Source organism: Thalassophryne amazonica, chromosome 7 (assembly GCF_902500255.1).
Source record: "Thalassophryne amazonica chromosome 7, fThaAma1.1, whole genome shotgun sequence".
Classification (NCBI taxonomy): Eukaryota; Metazoa; Chordata; class Actinopteri; order Batrachoidiformes; family Batrachoididae; genus Thalassophryne; species Thalassophryne amazonica.
The window spans coordinates 120,178,425-120,197,851 of NC_047109.1; the positions used below are offsets into that span (position 1 = coordinate 120,178,425).

Here is a 19,427-nt window from a genome sequence, read left to right on the forward strand (position 1 = left end):
TTGGATCCATGTGTGCCAAATAAAGGAATTCATTCATTCATTCTCAAACACAGTGATATTTGAGAAGTTAAGTGAAGTTTATAGGATTTACAGAAAGTGTGCAATAATTCTTTAAACAAAATTAGGCAGGTGCACAAATTTGGGCAACCCAACAGAAAAAAATCCAGCAATATTTAGTAGATCCTCCTTTTGCAGAAATAACAGCCTCTAAACGCTTCCTATAGCTTCCAATGAGAGTCTGGATTCTGGTTGAAGGTATTTTGGACCATTCTTCTTCACAAAACATCTCAGGTCTGTTGGTTTGCGAGTATGGACAGCCCATTTAAAATCACATCACAGATCTTCAATAGTATTCAGGTCTGGGGACTGAGATGGTCATTCCAGAATGTTGTACTTGTTCCTCTGCATGAATGCCTTAGTAGATTCTGAACAGTGTTTAGGGTCGTTGTCTTGTTGAAAGATCCAGCTCCGGTGCAACTTCAGCTTTGTCACTGATTCATGAACATTGTTCTCAAGAATCTGCTGATATTGACTGGAATCCATGTGAATCCTCATCTTGATTCCCAGTACCTGCACTGACCACACAGCCCCACAGCATGATGGAACCACCTACAAATTTTACTGTAGGTAGCAAGTGCTTTTCTTGGAATACTGTGTTCTTTTTCAGCCCCTTGTTATGTCCAAATAACTCAATTTTAGTTTCATCAGTCCACAGCACTTTATTCCAAAATGAAGCTGGCTTGTCCAAATGTGCTTTAGCATACTTCAAGCGATTCTGTTTGTGGCGTGTATGCAGAAAAGGCTTCTTCTGCATTACAGCATCATACTCTTTGTGCAAAGTGCACTGTATAGTTGAACAATGCACAGAGACACTATCTGCAGCAAGATTATGTTGTAGGTTTTTGGAGCAGGTCTGTGGGTTGACTATGACTGTTCTCACCATCATTCGCTTCAGCTTATCTGAGATTTTTCTTGGCCTGCCACTTCGGGCCTTAACTAGTACTGTCCCTGTGGTCTTCCATTTCCTCACTATGTTCCTCACAGTGGAAACTGACAGCAGAAATCTCTGAGATAGCTTTTTGTATCTTTCTTCTAAACCGTGATGTTGAACAATCTTTGTTTTGAGGTCATTTGAGAGTTGTTTAGAGGCCCCCATGTTGCCACTCACAAGAGATGCAAAGAAGGAAAACATTTGCAAATGGCCACCTTTAATACCCTTTCTCATGATTGGATTCACCTGTGTAAGGAGGTCAAGGGTCAGTGAGCTTACCAAACCAATTTTGTGTTCCAATAATTAGTGCTAAATGTAGTCAAATCAATAAAATGACAAGGGTGCTCAAATTTATGCACCTGCCCAATTTTGTTTAAATAATTATTGCACACTTTCTGTAAATACTAGAAATTTTATTTCACTTCTCAAATATCAGTGTGTTTGTCTGCTATATGATATATTTAACTGAAATTTCTGATCCAAACAACCAATGATTCATAAAGGAAAATCATGGAAAGCATCAGGGGGGCCCAAAACTTTGCATACAACTGTACCTCATTCACATGCCGATTATCTGTATATTAAAACTGCGCGCGTTTATTTAGTGTTTTTTTTATTTATTTCCTTTATATAGCGCCAACTCACAACAGAGTTGCCTCAAGGTGCTTCACACAGGTACGGTCTAACCTTACCAACCCCCAGAGCAACAGTGGTAAGGAAAAACTCCCTCTGAGGAAGAAACCTCAAGACCAGACTCAAAGGGGTGACCCTCTGCTTGGGCCATGATGCAGACATAAATTACAGAACAATTCACAGAACAATTCACGGACGAATATACAAGAATTGCTGTTGGTGCACAGGACAGGAGAATTGCCATCACAAACACAACTCCCATCTCTGGATGGAGCTGCACCTTAAACAGAGGAAAAAAAACAGAATCAGGCATCAGAAAGACAAAAAATACTGTATAATTTGCCAGCATTAATCAACAAGAAAAACAGAAGAAATACTAAGGTGATCGCCGGCCACTAGCCCTAAGCTTCATTAAAAGACCCAGAATTTAGGTGAAGTTGAGGCCGCGGCCCGCTAATTACTAATAACATGATTTAAAAGAGTAAAAAGCATAAAACAAAACTGTACCAATATGCTAGCCATATGAAAGGGAAAATAAGTGCGTCTTAAGTCTGGACTTCAAAGTCTCCACAGAATCTAATTGTTTTATTGATGCAGGAAGACCATTTCACAGAACAGGGGCATGATAAGAGAAAGCTCTGTGACCCACAGACTTCTTATTCACCTTAGGGACACAAAGTAATCCTGCACCCTGAGAACGTAAAGCCCGGGCCGGTACGTAAGGTTTAATTAGGTCAGCTAGTTAGGGAGGTGCCAGTCCATGAACAATTTTATAGGTTAGTAGCAGAACCTTAAAATCTGATCTCACTGGGACAGGAAGCCAGTGAAGAGATGCCAAAATAGGTGTAATGTGGTGAAACTTTCTGCTTCATGTCAAAAGTCTCGCTGCAGCATTTTGAACCAATTGGAGAGCCCTAATGCTGGACTGCGGTAAACCAGAAAATAGAACATTGCAGTAGTCCATTCTGGAAGAGATGAACGCATGGATCAGGGTCTCAGCATCAGCAATAGACAGGATGGGACGAAGCTTCGCTATATTTCGCAGGTGGAAGAAAGCAGTCCTAGTAATTTTTCTAATATGGAGGCCAAAGGACAACGAAGGATCAAAAATTACCCCAAAGTTCCTCACTTTGTCAGTGTGATGTATGACACACAAGCCTAGGCTGAGTGTTAACTGGTCAAATTGATGCCAATGTCTCACTGGACCAAGAACCATCATTTCAGTCTTTTCAGAGTTTAAAAGTAGGAAGTTTCTAGACATCCAACTTCTCACTGCTGCAAGGCAATCTTCTAAGGATTTTATGTGAACGAGATTACCAGCAGTTATCGGCATGTATAACTGAGTATCATCTGCATAGCAGTGAAAGGTAATCCCAAAACGCCGCAATATGTGTCCAAGGGGTGCTATATAAAGGGAGAAAAACAGGGGGCCTAAGACAGACCCCTGCGGAACCCCAAATTTCATGTCACTAAGGTTCAAGGTAGTGTTAGTGTACAAAACACAGTGAGAACGACTGGTCAAGTATGACGTCAGCCATGCAAGGGCACTCCCAGTAATCCCAAAATAATTTTCCAGCCTATCAAGTAGAATGTGATGATCCACTGTATCAAATGCAGCACTGAGATCTAACAGCAACAGAACCGTAGTGGTGTCCGAATTCATTGTAAGCAGAAGAGACTTTAGTGAGAGCCGTCTCTGTGGAATGATATTTTCTAAAAGCCGACTGCAGTGGCTCGAAGAGATTATTCTCAGTAAGATAGTCTATGAGCTGCCGTGACACCACTTTTTCCAGAATTTTAGAGCAAAATGATAGATTTGATATCGGCGAATAGTTTTTCAATACACTAGGGTCAAGATTAGGTTTCTTAAGTAATGGTTTAATCACTGCAGATTTGAAACATTTAGGAACAGATCCAGAAATTAAAGAAAGATTAATAATTTCCAGCACAATCGGCCCAAGAGTGGGCCACAGGTCCTTAAACAGTTTTGTTGGTATAGAATCAAATAAACACTTTGTGCTTTTTGTTGATGTTACGAGTTTCGTCAGCATGTCTAGAGAGATACTATCAAATTCTGTAAATCTAGGTAAGACCTCAGTAGTGGCACCCACCTCAATAGCAGGGTGTAGTGGCTGGGTTAAGGCATGCTGGGATATGTTCAACCTAATGTCATCTATTTTCTTCTCAAAGTAATCTAGGAAATCTTGTGCTGTAAAAGGAGAGCGAGCTACAGGTGGTTGTCCATGAATAAGTGTTGCACCGTGTCGAACAAGAACTTTGAGTTATGCTTGTTTTTGTTGATCAAATCAGAGTAGTAGGTCCGCTTTGTAGCCAATAATGCATGCTTATAGTCTAAGATAGCATCACACCACGCAAGGTGGAATACTTCTCATTTTGAATGACGCCATTTCCGTTCTCGACCTCTTGCTTTATGCTTGAGGTCATGCAGATAATCATTGAACCAAGGTGACTGCGATTTGGGGGAGCACGGTTTCAACAAAGGTGGTGCAATCATGTCGAGTGTTGTTTTGAGCACTGAGTTTAAACTATCTACAAGTCTGTCTACTGACTGGGTATTTGTCAGAAGTGAGGCTAAGACATCAGGCAGTCTAGCTTCTAGTTCAGTCTTAGTTGAGGAGTTGATGCATTGCTGCAGTGATAAATAAGGTTGTTGTTCCACTAAACACGGCAGCGAAACTGTAAACTTAATAAGTGAGTGATCAGAGACCACTGATGTAAGAGGCATGATGTCAATATTCAGAGACCACTGATGTAAGAGGCATGATGTCAATATTCGTGACAGCAATACCATGTGCGAGAACCAGATCCAGGGTATTTCCACTAATGTGCGTCGAATCCCGAATGCATTGCCGAAATCCTGATGCATCCACAGTTTCCATAAATGATTTGCAGAGGGGATCCGAAGGATTATTTATATGAACGTTAAAGTCACCAATGATCAGAATGTTATCTGCTCTAGTTGACAAGTTAGAGATGAATGCACCAAATTCATCTAAGAATTCAGAATATGGGCTAGGTGGCCTATATACAGTGACAAAGTAATACGGCTGATTTTTATTCTTCTGACCTTGGCAATGCGTAATATCCTGCGCGGAGCAGAGAATCAGATGCTCAAACGAGTTAAAATTGCTACCCCCAACAGCTAATAAGCTAAACCTAGATTTATAAATAAGAACAACAACCCTGCCTTGCTTCGCATCACGAGGGACGTGACTAAATGTATATGCTGGTGGGCAGGCTTCATTTAAGGGGAGGACACCTGTAGGTTTAAGCCAGGTTTCACATAACCCAATCATATCTAAGTGATGATCAATAATTAAATCAATCAACAATGATTTTGAGGACAGTGATCTTATGTTAACGAGACCCGGTCTAAGGACTTCAGTGGGGTTGACAGTTGAACTGTTTGGGTTTAGGGGTGGTTCCAGAGTGGCATATATAAGATGCCTAGAAGTAGGTTTAGGTTTAAGACATTTCACGCGCGTTGTAGGTATCAGACACGAAATCTTTGCTATTACTGGAACAACCACTGGGCCATCCTCAATTTCAACATGATCCAATATAGTAATGGGTATTAAGTTTGCAAAGCATATCCCTCTATGATTTTTATGGACACATCTACGGGAGCAGGCCACAGTCTCAACTTGTTGAATTTCCCTCCTTGGCAGATAAACTGCACTATCACCATAGTGGATGTTCTGTACTAATTTCCCCACTAAGCTAATGCATTCCACACCCACATTTGTCATAAGCCTTGCAGGGTCTCTAATCACCTGCTCCGTGGCCTGCTGTAGATTCCTAATGTTACCCTCCCTGTAGAGCTCTATCTATGTTCACAGACAAGATGGCAACGCCTTCCCCAGTAGGGTGGAGACCGTCCGGCATCAGCAGGCCACGGCGGCCCAGAACGAAGGCCAGTTATCAATAAAGCTAAAGCCTTGCTGTTGACAAAACTGCGCCAGCCACCTGTTTAATGATGTCAGCCTGCTAAACGCCTCATCAGTACCCTGGGAGGGGAGGGGACCATAGACTATTAATCGATGCCGACACATCTTTCTGGCAAGGTCACAAGTCCTCTCTATGTCCATTTTTGTGACCTCTGAGTTCTTCATCCTGATATCATTGGTGCCGATGTGAATAACTATATGACTATATCTCATGTCATGTTCCTTCGTCTGTCTTCCCTTCTGCAGCGTCAGCACCCTAAGATGGGATGCAATGTCGGGAGCTCTGGCCCCAGGAATACATTTAACATCAGCCGGCGTCTGTAACCTGACTTTGCGGGTGATAGAATCCCCTTTCACTAAAGTCCGGTGTTTTGGCCTGGAGATAGGAGTGGAAGTCACTTGTGGGCTCAGAGAATTCACATCAGGCAAATCCAAGGGGGAGAACCGATTCACACTTTGCAGTGGCGAGTGTGATCGGGGTGCCACAACCGGGCACCAAGCCCTACGGGGCTTCCTCCGCCTTGCCACAGTCCGAAAACCGTCCTCCACAGCCGGCGTTTCTAGGCTGATGCTAATGGGTTCGCTAGCCGGCCCAGCACTAACCTCATCTGGAGTGCCCATAACATCTAACTCCACTGCGCTATGAAGCTGCTCTAACTTATGGACACGGCTCTCTAAGAGACCCACCCTATCTTCCAACATCATGTAGGATTTATGGAGGGTGTAAAGTAGGTAAAGTAGTGTACTTTGTGCACTAAGAAATTCAAGAATATAGCCAAGCAAGCACAAGCTCACCAATAATGGATTAGCTGACCACTCCTAAGGCTCACACAGATGCAGATAAATGAATTAAAGGTCACAGCAGTTACACTGAATGAGTAGCAGAAGTATTAGAAATGTAGGAACAGTAAATATATATATACCACACCTAAGATTAACACAAGAGTAAAGTACTAAGCTAAAGTTCACAACAGTTACACCAACAGTTAACTAACAGAAGTATATAAAAAAATGAAATGAAAAAATTAAAACGAGGGTCCAAAGTCACTAACGCAAGCTAACCGCTAGCGAAAATGCTAGCCGCTCCTAAGATTTACACAGGAGTAAAATAATTACTTGAAAATTCACAGCAGTTCGACTTAAAAACTAACAGAAGTATTAACCAGGTAAAAAGAACCAGCTATAAAAATGATGGGTGGGAAGGGAGGAGTTGACCTAGCTAGCGAAAGCTAACTGCTAGCGAATTACAACAGGACTATAGATAAATAACATTCAGAGTAGATACAATTAATAACCAGAAGAGTGCTAAACAGAAATAAAACGTATACAACCGTGTGAAATTCAGAATAGCGTCACAACAACAAACAATCCATCGGAAACAAGTTGCCAGATCTGTGAGCCAGCCATTTAGTAAGTTCAGTGTAAGTACATAGTCAGGTATACACATAACTGGTATTCATGGTGCTGTTGCATGCTAAAGAATAAATGATGTGCAGCAGAAAACACAAGGGAAGTGCTTCATAAGAGGAAAGCAAAGACAGATTGTAGGAAAAGTGTTTCCCTCTGCTGTGCATCAATGATGTTTAGCGCACATGAGCTCAGTGAGTACCAGCTTGTCACCCCTGTACATTGTATAATTGTAAATACATAAAAAATACATGGATGACACAAGAAAGTAAAAGCGCTTATTTCCATTATGGTCCATTTAAAATTCAAATGACAAAATAGAAGTAATAATAAAAGGAAATAACAATATTTATAATACTGATAATGATACTATTAACAGTGTGTATATGATAACAATAACCTAAACAATTTATAAATATATTAAGACAGTAAATTAACATAAAATAATTACATAGCTCAAGCTGGTAGTGTGTTACTGACGTGCTGTCATCCTACGTACGGACAATATCTCTGCTTCCTCTCTGTCGTTTCTGCTGTCTTCTCTGTTTAAGACACTCTTAGAAGTCTTCCTCTTACCAGTCTGGCACCTTAGGAGCTCTCTTAAGGCCTAAGGTGCTTTGCAGACAACTGTCATCTTATCAAGGGAAAATTGTAAGAAATGTCTAAGAATTTGAGGAACTCTCAGATTTTTGTTAGAATAACGTCACTAGGAGCTATTTTTAGCCTGAGGCTGCTTCGTGGATACGGGGCCAGGTGTTGGTGTGACGTGTCAAATCTGTGTATCAGTACTGTGACATCATCATCATCATCATCTGTGTCTTTGGTCTGTGTGTTAGTTTAAGAAAAACCCCTTCAGTTGTTGCTGCTGCGTGACGACTCAAGGCGTGATCTCTTCATGTTGCCAAATCTGTCGACACTTATGCCTTTTTATGAAGAAAAGCAGAATGTTTTAAATGACTTTGTCCAGAACATCGTCTCTTCTGGTACATTCCTTTATTTTGTCCCGGTTCCACTCTTCTCTTGTTTCCTGGATTCTGTTGACAGTGAATCTGTTCGAACCTACTTTTTGTTCTTGTGAGACTCCACTTGTCTCCACTGGACTGTGCAGTGAAAACATCTCACACCTTCTCCCAGTTTATTCTGTTTTCATGCACAGAAGATTGTTTCAGATATTAAAACTAAATTGAACATAAAATGGATAAATGCAAAACACATAAAAAAAGATATTTGCAGGAGCAATAAAAGTTGTCCAACACCAAATTGTTCTGTCCAAAAAAGTATTAGCAACTAAATCTACCAAGCTACACTGAAAGCTGACTTCCCGTGGGAACCCACCAGGCCCACAGGAACTCGAACCCACCAGGCCCACGGGATCAGGAATATTTTAATACGTGAATGAAAAATATTGTCAGGGTTTGAGTTTTTGCCTGCTTGTCTGTTTTATTTTTGTCTGTTCTGTTTTATTATTTTCATTGATTCATTGGTTTTCTGTGTGTTTATTCTCTTGCTGGGTTTTTCTGCTTGGGTCTGTCTTCTCTGTCTCTCTTGTCTGTCCCTGGGTTGTTGGTGGTGGGCGTTTCCCTTTCTGGCCACACCCTTTTTCTGGTGCTTTCCATGCACACCTGTTGCTAATTTGCAGCTCATCACCTGGGGTTATATAAGCACTGGGTGCATTTGCTCCTCACCAGTTTGATGCACCTTCTCTCAGGGAAGCCACCGAGTCACTGATTGCGCCATAGACGTCCGTATCCTGGTGGCCAAAAGTGAATGTAACCCAGCCGCGTTCCGAGACGTCTTCTTCCAGGGGCTGTTGGCCGACATACAGGTCCAGCTGATCATTCTCTTGTTCCATAGTCCTGCCTGCCTCAGTGTGTTTCTCGACCTCCTGCCCTTTTTCTGACCTTGCCAAAGCCTGATAAATGGTAAATGGACTGCATTTATATAGTACTTTTCCATCTGCATCAGACACTCAAAGCACTTTACAATAATGCTTCACATTCACCCAGAGGCTGCTGCCATACAAGGTACTCAGTAAACACCAGGAGCAACTAGGGGATTAAGGACCTTGCCCAAGGGTCAGGCTGGGATTTGAACTGAGGATCCTCTGGTCTCAAACCCAACGCTTTAACCACTAGACCATCACCTCTCCTGATGATACTTGTACTTATGCTGTGTTTTTTGGATTGCCTTTTTGTGTACTGACCACTGCTATCCTCATCACTAAAGTCGTGTACCATCCAGAGCTGTTTGTGTGAGGCTCACATTTATGTCCAAATTTCCTTGACTAACCTGCCTGTCAGATCAATCTGGCTAACAATGGACACAGCAGGCTCAGACCCATTCCAGCTGGCGGTACACCACCATAGTCGGCAGCTCGCACAGCAGGACGACCAGCTTACTGCGCAGTTCCGGGTTTAGTGAGCTAGCTAAACCCCAGGACGCCTTCATGTTGACAGTAAGCACATGAGCCAGACTGAATCCTCAGGCTACGTCGGACATGTCCACCAGTAATTCCAGTGTACCACCACTGGCACCATCAGCAGCCTCACCGGCTTCGTACCTGCTCCTGTGGTCTGCAGCCAGTTGTCACGACCAGAACGCTTCTCTGGGGAAACCGGTGATGTCAGACCGTTCGTCACACAGTGTGAGCTACACTTTCTACACATCTTCACCCAACTGGGTGAAGATAACATATATGCTGCATCCTGGGCAACCGCTGAATGGGGTTGACAGTCCTCTACCTGTGCTTCACTTCATGCCTTAACCACAGCTCTTTAACAGGTTTTTCAACACACTGCTCCAGGACACAAAGCTGCACGCTCCCTGATGAGGCTGAAGCAGGGCAGCCACTGAGTCACTGATTGCCCAATAGAGCGCTTCGCTCTCAGACTGCAGGCTTACTTGTAGTTCCTAGGGTTTGTAAGAGTAGAATGGGAGGCAGAGCCTTCAGCTTTCAGGCTCCTCTCCTGTGGAACCAGCTCCTAATTCAGATCAGGGAGACAGACACCCTCTCTACTTTTAAGATTAGGCTTAAAACTTTCCTTTTTGCTAAAGCTTATAGTTAGGGCTGGATCAGGTGACCCTGAACCATCCCTTAGTTATGCTGCTATAGACTTAGACTGCTGGGGGGTTCCCATGATGCACTGTTTCTTTCTCTTTTTGCTCTGTATGCCCCACTCTGCATTTAATCATTAGTGATTGATCTCTGCTCCCCTCCACAGCATGTCTTTTTCCTGGTTCTCTCCCTCAGCCCCAACCAGTCCCAGCAGAAGACTGCCCCTCCCTGAGCCTGGTTCTGCTGGAGGTTTCTTCCTGTTAAAAGGGAGTTTTTCCTTCCCACTGTAGCCAAGTGCTTGCTCACAGGGGGTCGTTTTGACCGTTGGGGTTTTACATAATTATTGTATGGCCTTGCCTTACAATATAAAGCGCCTTGGGGCAACTGTTTGTTGTGATTTGGCGCTATATAAAAAAATTGATTGATTGATTGATTGCGCAATAGACCTCTGTATCCTGGAGGCCAAAAGTGAATGGAACCCAGCCGCATTCCTAGACATCTTCTTCCAGGGGCTGTTGGCCGACATACAGGACCAGCTGATCACCAATGACCACCCAGAGGACTTAGACGAGTTCATTGAGCTGGCCATTCGCACCGATTGACACCTACAGGACCGGCCTCGCGGAGGCAGTCGTCAGCAGGATTGCTGCGTGGACACACCTCCGAGTCGCTCTTCCTCCTCCTTGACTCAGGCTCGGCCCAACTCATCTCTGCACAGCACTGAGGAGCCAATGCAGCTAGGGCACACACGTGTGTCTCCAACAGAGTGACGGCGCCACCGTGAGGATGGACTCTGTTGCTACTGTGGACAATCAGGACATTTGATTTATAATTGTTAGGCCAGGGGTGTCGCCATGCAGCCAAGGCCGGAGTTACGGGGTGAGTCTTAATTCCATCTCCTCTGTCTTGGCACAAAATATAACCCCAGCTAAATTAATGTCCAATCACGCTACTGTGGCTGTTTCAGCTTTTGTTGATTTGGGTTCAGATGCCAACTTGATTTTGTCTTCTCTTGCCAGGTCCCTTCACCTTAAGCTGTATAAGCTTTTGCGCCCTCTGGTGGTACGTGCCGTGGATGGCCACGTATCGATGGATGGCCCAGCAGACTTTTTGTCCCCGAAGCCCTCAGGAGGGATGTGATTAGCTGGTGCCATGAAAGCTGTCTATTTTGCCATCCAGGAATTAAAAAGACTTTATCTGTTGTACAGCAAAGATTCTGGTGGTCAGGGATTAATAAGGATGTTGCAGAATATGTCAGTCCTTGTCAAGTTTGCGCTATGCATAATTCGTCCAACCGTTTGCCTGCTGGCACCTTGTTAACACCTGTTCCCACTTGCCCGTGGATGCACATTTCCATAGACTTTGTAATCAATTTTCTACCTTCTAAGGGACACACTGTGATTTTATCTGTTGTAGCTCGCCTGTCAAAGATGGTACATTTCATTGTCAGGGTTTGACTTATTTTCATTGATTCATTGGTTTTCTGTGTGTTTATTCTCTCGCTGGGTTTTTTTCTGCTTGGGTCTGTCTGTCTCTGTCTCTCTTGTCTGTCCCTGGGTTCTTGGTGGTGGGCGTCTCTCTCTCTGGCCACACCTTTGTTCTGGTGTTTTCCACGCATGCCTGTTCCTAATTTGCAGCTCATCACTTGGGGTTATATAAGCTCACTGGGTGCTGTTGTTCCTCGCCAGATTGATGTGCCTTGTGCCTTCTCTCCAGCTTTCATTCTCGTGTTCCATAGTCCTGCCTGCCTCAGTGCGTTTCTCGATTCCTGCCCATTTTTCCGACCTCGCCTAAGCCTGATGATTATTGTACTGCTGCTGTGTTTTTGGACTGCCTTTTTGGGTACAGACCACTGCTATCCTCATCACTAAAGGCTTTTACCAACCAGAGCTGTTTGTGTGAGACTCGTATTTGTGTCCAAACGCCTTTAACAAATCTGCCTGTCAAATATGGCCAAATATTCCTTAATATGGAAGTTGATAATTATTTTGGTGCCTCTGGGTCACTTTGGTTCTGGGTTTCTGTCACACAGTCTTATTTTTGAAGTGATTTGTGTATGAACTGATTCATTATTATTTTATCTTACTGGTGGTTAGTGGACCTGTAGTGTGATATTAATGGTGCATTAATTAAAGAATTGGACATTGACCATATGGTGCACAGATTCTGACTCTCACTGACGTAATGGCGGTCAGGCGTCACGCTCGCCCTCCCTCCCTCCTCACAATATGTTTATTCTTTCATGTTGTGATCATTCACAGTGTAAAATGGAGGAAATACTGAGGCACAGTACGAGAGGATGAATATGAAAAGTGAGGCTCAAACTGAAGCTTCCTCGTGTTCTGTGTTCACAGCCCGGCGGCTCAGTCTTCATCACAACCATCAGTCAAACCACCATGTCATACCTGCTGGGGATCGTCATGGCTGAGCAGGTGCTGCGTATCGTTCCAGGCGGGATGCACGAGTGGGAAAAATTTATCACTCCCACGGAACTGGAGCGCCTCCTCGAGTCCAGTAAGTCCACTGTGTGTATTCCCGTTTATAAATGATTAATATTAGTCAGGGTTAAAAATCAGCCCCCAGAAAAAGAATGAAAACCATTAAACGCCTCATTCAGTCATTGTCTGACACTGAGGCCTATCTGGCTCACGGTGGCAGCAGAACAAGCGGCTCAATCCACACTTCTCTATCCTCAGCTCAGTCCTCTAACTCTTCCAGGGGGGGAACCCGATGTGTTCCCAAGCCAGCTGAGAAATACAGCTAGCTCCTTTTGATGCAAAGAAGAAACGGCGCTGATAGGCGAGCTTCTCATCCTGCCCCTGATAGTAAGTCCAGATACCTGATGGAGGAATTTCAGTTCTGGACTCTAGAACAATGTTCAAAACACATTTTGAAATACTTTAGAGCAATGTTTTGAGTTAGCATTGCTAATTTGTAGAACTGACAAAGATCTTGCCACTGTTTGTTTATTTGTTTATTTATTCGGATCCCCATTAGCTGCAGCTACTCTTCCTGGAGTCCACACAAGTTTACCAACACAAATCAAAAGACATTCAAAAATATATATATATATAAAAAGACAAAAAAAGAGGAAGAAAAAATAAAACAAATTCCAATCAAATTAAATCAATCATCACACATGGTCAGTCTATATACACACAAAAAACATGTCTATACGTGATCAAAGGTCAAACCTAGAATGCTTCTCATACCAACAGATGCAACCTTAGACTTTCCTTAAAAAGAACATTCATTTGAAATGAGTTTAATACAGTTGGGTAATAAATTTAATTCCTTCATACCCCTGAATATGACAGTGTTTTTTTATGGCATTAGTAACGTAAAGTTTCCCACCACAGCATGTCTGGTTATGTATCTATGATTTTCTGAACTGAAAGAAAAATTCCTAACCAAAATACAAAGTAACTTAGTGACAATAATCTTTCTGGTAAAAATAATCAGTGAATATAAAAGTCTGTCTTTAACTAACAGCCAGTTTAATTTTTTATGCATTGTGGTGATGTTAGTCCTATAACTGCACTTAAGTGCTATACGAGCAGCTCTATTTTGAATAATTTGTAATTTATTCATCATTTCTTCGGAGGCATTTGACCAAACTGCCAGGCAATAGTCCAGATATACTAACAATAATGCTTTAATAGCATAATTCAAAGTTGAACAACTTAATAACCCTGCATGTCTTCTCATAATTGATATACCCCTACCCATTTTTACAAAACTATTATTTATATGATTTTTCCATGATAATTTTGAATCTACAATAACACCCAGCATGTTGGGAAAGTGTTGGTACACGGACCCACAACAGGGGGCGCAAAGGAACGGACAATGGAGTAGGTCAAATAACAACACTTTACTGTTGTGAATGTGCACAACAAATACAACAGATTACAACAATAGATCAGAATCAATTCACAAAGGTGTCGTGTGGGCAGGCTCGAAGATAGGAGACACCTGTCCAAAGCAAAACCGGAACCACACGATTTCCTCCGCCACCAGACCCCGGGAATACTGCAGCCGCCAAGTCCCGAACTCCCAGGTGGCCACTGCCTCCGTGTGTCGGACCTGGTACTGCTGGCGAGGAACAAAAACACAATTAAACGTGGGCGCCTTTGCACCCAGTAATCCGCACGGCAGGAAAGCTACCTCCACCTCTCGTTGGAAAAAAGGTCTGTTATCACTCACAAAAATCACAAAAGGTTACTGTCAAGCAGTCAGCTGAGAATATTACCTTCCAGGTAGAACGATATCTCGGCAAAGAGGTGGAGACGTCGTCCTGCTGATGTATCCCTGCTGATTGGTAACAGCTGTTGCAGGTGATGCGTGACAGCTGTCACCCTAGCTGCTCCTGTGAGGCGGCTGCGCCCTCTGGTGCCTGGAGCCCGCACTCCAGGCAGGGCGCCCTCTGGTGGTGGGCCAGCAGTACCTCCTCTTGTGGCGGCCCACACAACACAGCAGCTTGGTCTCATGCACTTGATTTAGTCTCATATTGTTAATTTTAATGCTTAGTACAGGATTTTTCATAATAACACAACTAGAGCCAATAATCATGCAATTAGTCTTTACTATATTTAACACTAGCTTATTGGACATAACCCAGTCAACTACCTCATGCAGTTCCATATTTAAAACAACTTCTACGTAAATCATAATGCGAACTGTTTATACAGATGTGTAAATAGTTGAATCATCTGCATACATTGCTATACTGACTTTATCAAAAATATATGGTAAATCATTTGTGAAAATTGTAAATAATAGTGGACCGAGGCAACTCCCTTGTGGCACTCCACATACAACACTCCTGGTGCTAGAAAAACTGCCATTAAAAAAACACTGTCTGTGTCCTCTTAGATAATTATAAAACTAAGTCAGAGCTGATAGCTCAAGACCATAACCAGCAAGTTTTTTCCAATAACAAATCATGATCAATGATATCAAATGCAGCAGAGAAATCAAGAAACACAGTGCCGACTATATTCTTCTTTTCGACCTCTCTGAGCCATTCATCAGACATCTGAGTCAACGCCGTGGCAGTGGAGTGACTCTTTCTATATACATGCTGAAAATCAATAATTAAATTATTCAGCGAAAAATAATTACTGATTTGCTCATATACAATAAACGCCATGATTTTTCCGAACACAGGTAGGAATACTTATTGGTCGACTGTTGGAAGTCGAGAACGGAGTTTTCTTATTTTTCAGTAGTGGAAATTTTTAGCCTGTTTCTACGCTTTGCGGACATGTGTTGCAAGTAAAACTGAGTTTTTATTATATAAAAACAGGAGCGATACAATCAGCTGCTAGTCTGAGAAGCCTACTGTCCCCAGCCATATGTTCTATCTATTATTTAACTGTACTTTTCCTTTCCTATTCTGTTGTATATTTATTATTTGTCCATGAAGTGATGTCTTTCTTTTGATACAGACTCTTTTTTTTTTTTTTTTTTTTTGAACTGAGGAAATGTTTTGACACTATCTCCAGTTCTGTCTATTGTTGAATTTTGGTTTTAACTTCCTTTGCTGTTGTACAGTTTCCCATATTTGCCCATGTAGTGGACATCATGTTTCGTCCTGTAGTGGCTAGCTTCTTAGCGTAGCCACTACCATGGAACGCCGTGACGAGTGAACGGCGTGTTAAGTGTCCAGCAAGCTGACACACACTTTCTGAGTTTTCACAAAATTTTTAAAAGTGTTTTTGACAGTTTTTCCAGCATCCACCAATCATCTAAAACTTAAAAAATGATGCCTGTGAAGGCAAGCACCTCCACTAACCATCCAGCAGGTGGCAGTGTGTCTGTGGCATAGAGATGTGTCTTAGTACAAGAGAGTGCAGTCGCACCGAGACACGTGCCGGCAAGGGCCCTGGTCGCCATTGTGACACCGGGCAACTCAGTGGACTGCGTGCACTGACGCTCATAGAGCTCGTGAAGAAGCAGCTGGAAAATGCCGGAATGCTGCACATGTTGCCAAAGCCACAACCGGAGGCAGAAGGCAGACAACATTTCCTTCCATAATTGTAGTCACTATGACAGTTAGTCACTCAGCTGGGTGAGGGGAGAAATCCGTTTTCTGACGTGCTTCAAATCATAAAAAAAAAGAGAAAAAAATCACTGTTAAAATTGGGTGATGTTCCTATTTATTTTACATTTTACAATAATAATTCTACTTAACCTAAACAGAGTCTATAGCGAAAAGGTGAAAGCGATAGCGGTAAAACTGTGTGCCTCTCCCGCACCCGAGTTAATTAAAAAACCCACATCACCTGTGGCTGCCTTAATACACCTGGTGCACCTCTTTACCGCCACTAGTGTGATAACACAAAAAATAATGTATAAAGTGACAAACAACAACCACAGATGGCACCTATAAAAATAAACGTTATCTAACTCGTAAGAAGGAATGAAAATGCAACTGTTTTACCAATCCGTTACAATATATATGTTATCAATAGTGACCTTTGAGACAAGGTTCCAAATGTTTCTCCACCGCACAATGCACACAAAACAACCTGCAGCTGGAGATAAATTCTCTGAGATTCTGGCAGTGATGGGAGATGGTTTCATCAGCCAAGTTCTGAGAGCTACAAAATGATTATGATTAATGAATATTGTTATCTAGCGTGGTGTCAAGCAGGGACAAAAGCGGGTCACACTGGCATGACAAATTGTGCGGACACAGTGCAGGGACCAAATTTGTGGAAGTGTCAGGGTGGCTAATTTAACTGAATTATGACATATACAATTTCCAAAATAACAAAAATTTCTTTTTCATTTTCAGGAATAGTATTTCCTGAAAATGAGGAACAGCATCAGCCATACACAGGATGGGACGAATCTTTTCCATATTTGTAGGTGGAAGAAAGCAGTCCTGTAATATCTTGATGTGGAGGTCAAAGGACAAGCTGAGGATCAAAAATTACCCCAAGGTTCCTCACTTTGTCAGTGTGATGTATGACACACGAGCCTAGGCTGAGTGTTAACTGGTCAAATTGATGCCGATATCTCAGTAGACCAAGAACCATCATTTCAGTCTTATCAGAGTTTAAAAGTAGGAAGTTTCTAGACATCCAACTTCTCACTGATGGAAGGCAATCTTCTAAGGATTTTATGTGGATGAGATTACCAGCAGTTATCGGCATGTATAACTGAGTATCATCAGCATAGCAGTGAAGGCAATCCCAAAAACACCACAATATGTGCCCAAGGGGTGATATATAAAGGGAGAAAAGCAGGGGGCCTAAGACAGAGACCCCCTTTGGAACCCCAAATTTCATGTCAATGGCGGTATGTCGTCAGCCATGCAAGGGCACTCCCAGTAATCCAAAATGATTTTCCAGCCTATCAAGTAGAATATGATGATCCACTGTATCAATGCAAGCACTGAGATCTACAGCAACAGACCGTAGTGGTGTCGAATCCATGTAACCAGAAGATCATTCACCACTTTAGTGAGACGCCGTCTCTGTGGAATGATATTTCTAAAGCAGACTGCAGTGGCTCAAAGAGATTATTCTCAGTAGATAGTACCCGAGCTGCCTGTGCACCACTTTTTCCAGAATTTTAGAGAAAAAATGATAGATTGATATTGGCCGATGGTTTTCAATACACTAGGGTCAAGATTAGGTTTCGTAAGTAATGGTTTAACAGGTGACCCAAGAGTGGGCCACAGGTACTCTAAACAGTTTTGTTGTATAGGATCAATAACATTCAGGTTGTGCTCTTTTGTAGGACGTTATGAGTTTTGTCAGCACGCCTAGTGAGATACTATCAAATTCTGTAAATCTAGGTAATACCTCAGTATGGTGCCCACCTCAATAGCAGGGGGTAGTGGCTGGGTTAAGGCATGATGGGATATGTTTAACTGATGTCAATCAATCAATCAATTTTTTTATTATAGTGCCAAATCACAACAAAACAGTTGCCCCAAGGCTCTTATATTGTAAGGCAACGGCCATACAATAATTATGTAAAAACCCCAACGGTCAAAACGACCCCCTGTGAGCAAGCACTTGGCTACAGTGGAAGGAAAAACTCCCTTTTAACAGGAAGAAACCTCCAGCAGAACCAGGCTCAGGGAGGGGCAGTCTTCTGCTGGGACTGGTTGGGGCTGAGGGAGAGAACCAGGAAAAAGACATGCTGTGGGCGGGAGCAGAGATCGATCACTAATGATTAATGCAGAGTGGTGCATACAGAGCAAAATGAGAAAGAAACAGTGCATCATGGGAACCCCCCAGCAGTCTCGTCCTATAGCAGCATAACTAAGGGACTGGTTCAGGGTCACCTGATCCAGCCCTAAACTATAAGCTTTAGCAAAAAGGAAAGTTTTAAGCCTAATCTTAAAAGTAGAGAGGGTATCTGTCTCCTGATCTGAATTGGGAGCTGGTTCCACAGGAGAGGAGCTGAAAGCTGAAGCTCTGCCTACCATTCTACTCTTACAAACCCTAGGACTACAAGTAAGCCTGCAGTCTGAGGCGAAGCGCTCATTGGGGTGATATGGTACTACGAGGTCCTAAGATAAGATGGGACCTGATTATTCAAAACCTTATAAGTAAGAAGAAGAATTTTAATTCTATTCTAGAATTAACAGGAAGCCAATGAAGAGAGGCCAATATGGGTGAGATATGCTCTCTCCTTCTAGTCCCCGTCAGTACTCTAGCTGCAGCATTTGAATTAACTGAAGGCTTTTTAGGGAACTTTTAGGACAACCTGATAATAATGAATTACAATAGTCCAGCCTAGAGGAAATAAATGCATGAATTAGTTTTTCAGCATCACTCTGAGACAAGACCTTTCTGATTTTAGAGATATTGCGTAAATGCAAAAAAGCAGTCCTAAATATTTGTTTAATATGCGCTTTGAATGACATATCCTGATCAAAAATGACTCCAAGATTTCTCACAGTATTACTAGAGGTCAGGGTTATGCCATCCAGAGTAAGGATCTGGTTAGACACCATGTTTAAGATTTGTGGGGCCAAGTACAATAACTTCAGTTTTATCTGAGTTTAAAAGCAGGAAATTAGAGGTCATCCATGTCTTTATGTCTGTAAGACATCCTGCAGTTTAGCTAATTGGTGTGTGTCCTCTGGCTTCATGGATAGATAAAGCTGGGTATCATCTGCGTAACAATGAAAATTTAAGCAATACCGTCTAATAATACTGCCTAAGGGAAGCATGTATAAAGTGAAAAAAATTGGTCCTAGCACAGAACCTTGTGGAACTCCATAATTAACTTTAGTCTGTGAAGAAGATTCCCCATTTACATGAACAAATTGTAATCTATTAGACAAATATGATTCAAACCACCGCAGCGCAGTGCCTTTAATACCTATGGCATGCTCTAATCTCTG

At 42.5% G+C, this 19,427-nt stretch overlaps 1 protein-coding gene across 1 annotated transcript in view; it reads left to right on the forward strand.

Moving 5' to 3' along the window:
• coq3 (coenzyme Q3 methyltransferase) overlaps positions 1-19,427 on the forward strand; it is a 79,007-nt gene that overhangs the window by 23,265 nt on the left and 36,315 nt on the right. The window contains exon 5 of the mRNA XM_034175432.1: positions 12,409-12,568. Coding sequence (XP_034031323.1) covers positions 12,409-12,568 — 160 coding nt within the window. The remainder of the gene's footprint in view (positions 1-12,408; positions 12,569-19,427) is intronic.